Raw genomic sequence first — 1,071 nt, 5'->3', positions numbered from 1 at the left:
ACAGGAAGGAGTGGGGTGGGATGGGGAGAGGAGGACAAGGAGGGGGGGATCAGAGGGGACGGGAGGGACAGAGGGGACAGGACGGGATGGGGGACACGGGATGGGACAGGAGAGAGATGGGGAGGGGACCAGAGAGCTCCAAGGTCCCCGTGTGAGGGGGGAGGAGAGTTGTAGAGGGGGGGACAGGACAGTGACAGGGACGGGACAGGGATGGGACAGGAGAGAAGGGAAGGAATGGGATGGAGGGGACACGAGGAGGACAGGGGTGACACAGAGGTGACAGGATGGGGACAGGGATGGGAGGGGAAGGAATGGATGGGACGGAGGGGACAGGACACGCTGGGGGACAACGCAGCCACCCCCAGCCCGTTGTGCCCAGCCCGAGGGGACGTCCCCAGCACACGCCGGACCCCGAGCCCCCCACGGAGGGGCCAGGCAGGAACGGGGGGGCTCTTGTGGGGCTGGAAGGGAGCGGGGGTGCCGTGGGGACCCCGGGATGGGGCCCTGGTCCCTCTGTGGGGCTCTGTGCCTTTTGGTGGCGCTGGCTCAGCAGGGACCCCCGTTCCGGGGACCCCCACCCCAGCCAGTGTCCCTGTCCCCTGCCCCGGGCTGGGTGTCCCCCAACATGTGCCCCGGCTGGGTGTGTGTCCTTGCACCCACGCTTGCACGCACGCTCACACGTGTGCAGGCATGTGCATGGGGGTCTCGGTCCTGGGGTGCAGGGCAGGGGACGGGGGGTCCTGGGGGTCCCCAGCCGGCCGGTGACACCCCGCTGTGCCCCAGATCCGCCGGCGGAGGCCCACGCCGGCCATGCTCTTCCAGCTCTCCGAGCACTCCTCCCCAGGTGAGCGGGATCCACCAGGGGTGGGATGTTGGTGGCAGGGGACACCTGCTCCAGGGACGGGAGGTGGTGGCAGGAATGGGACACGGTGTCACCCATGGGATGGGGTGGGAGGGAGGGGATGTGGTGGCAGGGATGGGATGGGACGGGACGGGACGGGACGGGACAGGCAAAATGCTGTGCCTGAATTGATACAGACCAAGCATTCTTATGCCAAAAAAAACCCTTCC

At 67.9% G+C, this 1,071-nt stretch overlaps 1 protein-coding gene across 1 annotated transcript in view; it reads left to right on the top strand.

Moving 5' to 3' along the window:
* The first annotated feature begins 295 nt into the window (after nucleotides 1-295).
* The window catches only part of PPP1R1B (protein phosphatase 1 regulatory inhibitor subunit 1B), a 7,061-nt gene continuing 6,285 nt past the window's right edge, over nucleotides 296-1,071 (top strand). Inside the window, exon 1 of the mRNA XM_014957915.1 lies at nucleotides 296-844. Within this exon, the coding sequence (XP_014813401.1) occupies nucleotides 811-844 (34 nt within the window). The 5' untranslated portion in view covers nucleotides 296-810. The remainder of the gene's footprint in view (nucleotides 845-1,071) is intronic.

Source organism: Calidris pugnax, unplaced genomic scaffold (assembly GCF_001431845.1).
Source record: "Calidris pugnax isolate Ruff unplaced genomic scaffold, ASM143184v1 scaffold337, whole genome shotgun sequence".
NCBI lineage: Eukaryota > Metazoa > Chordata > Aves > Charadriiformes > Scolopacidae > Calidris > Calidris pugnax.
This window is presented reverse-complemented; position numbering and strand designations above follow the sequence as displayed.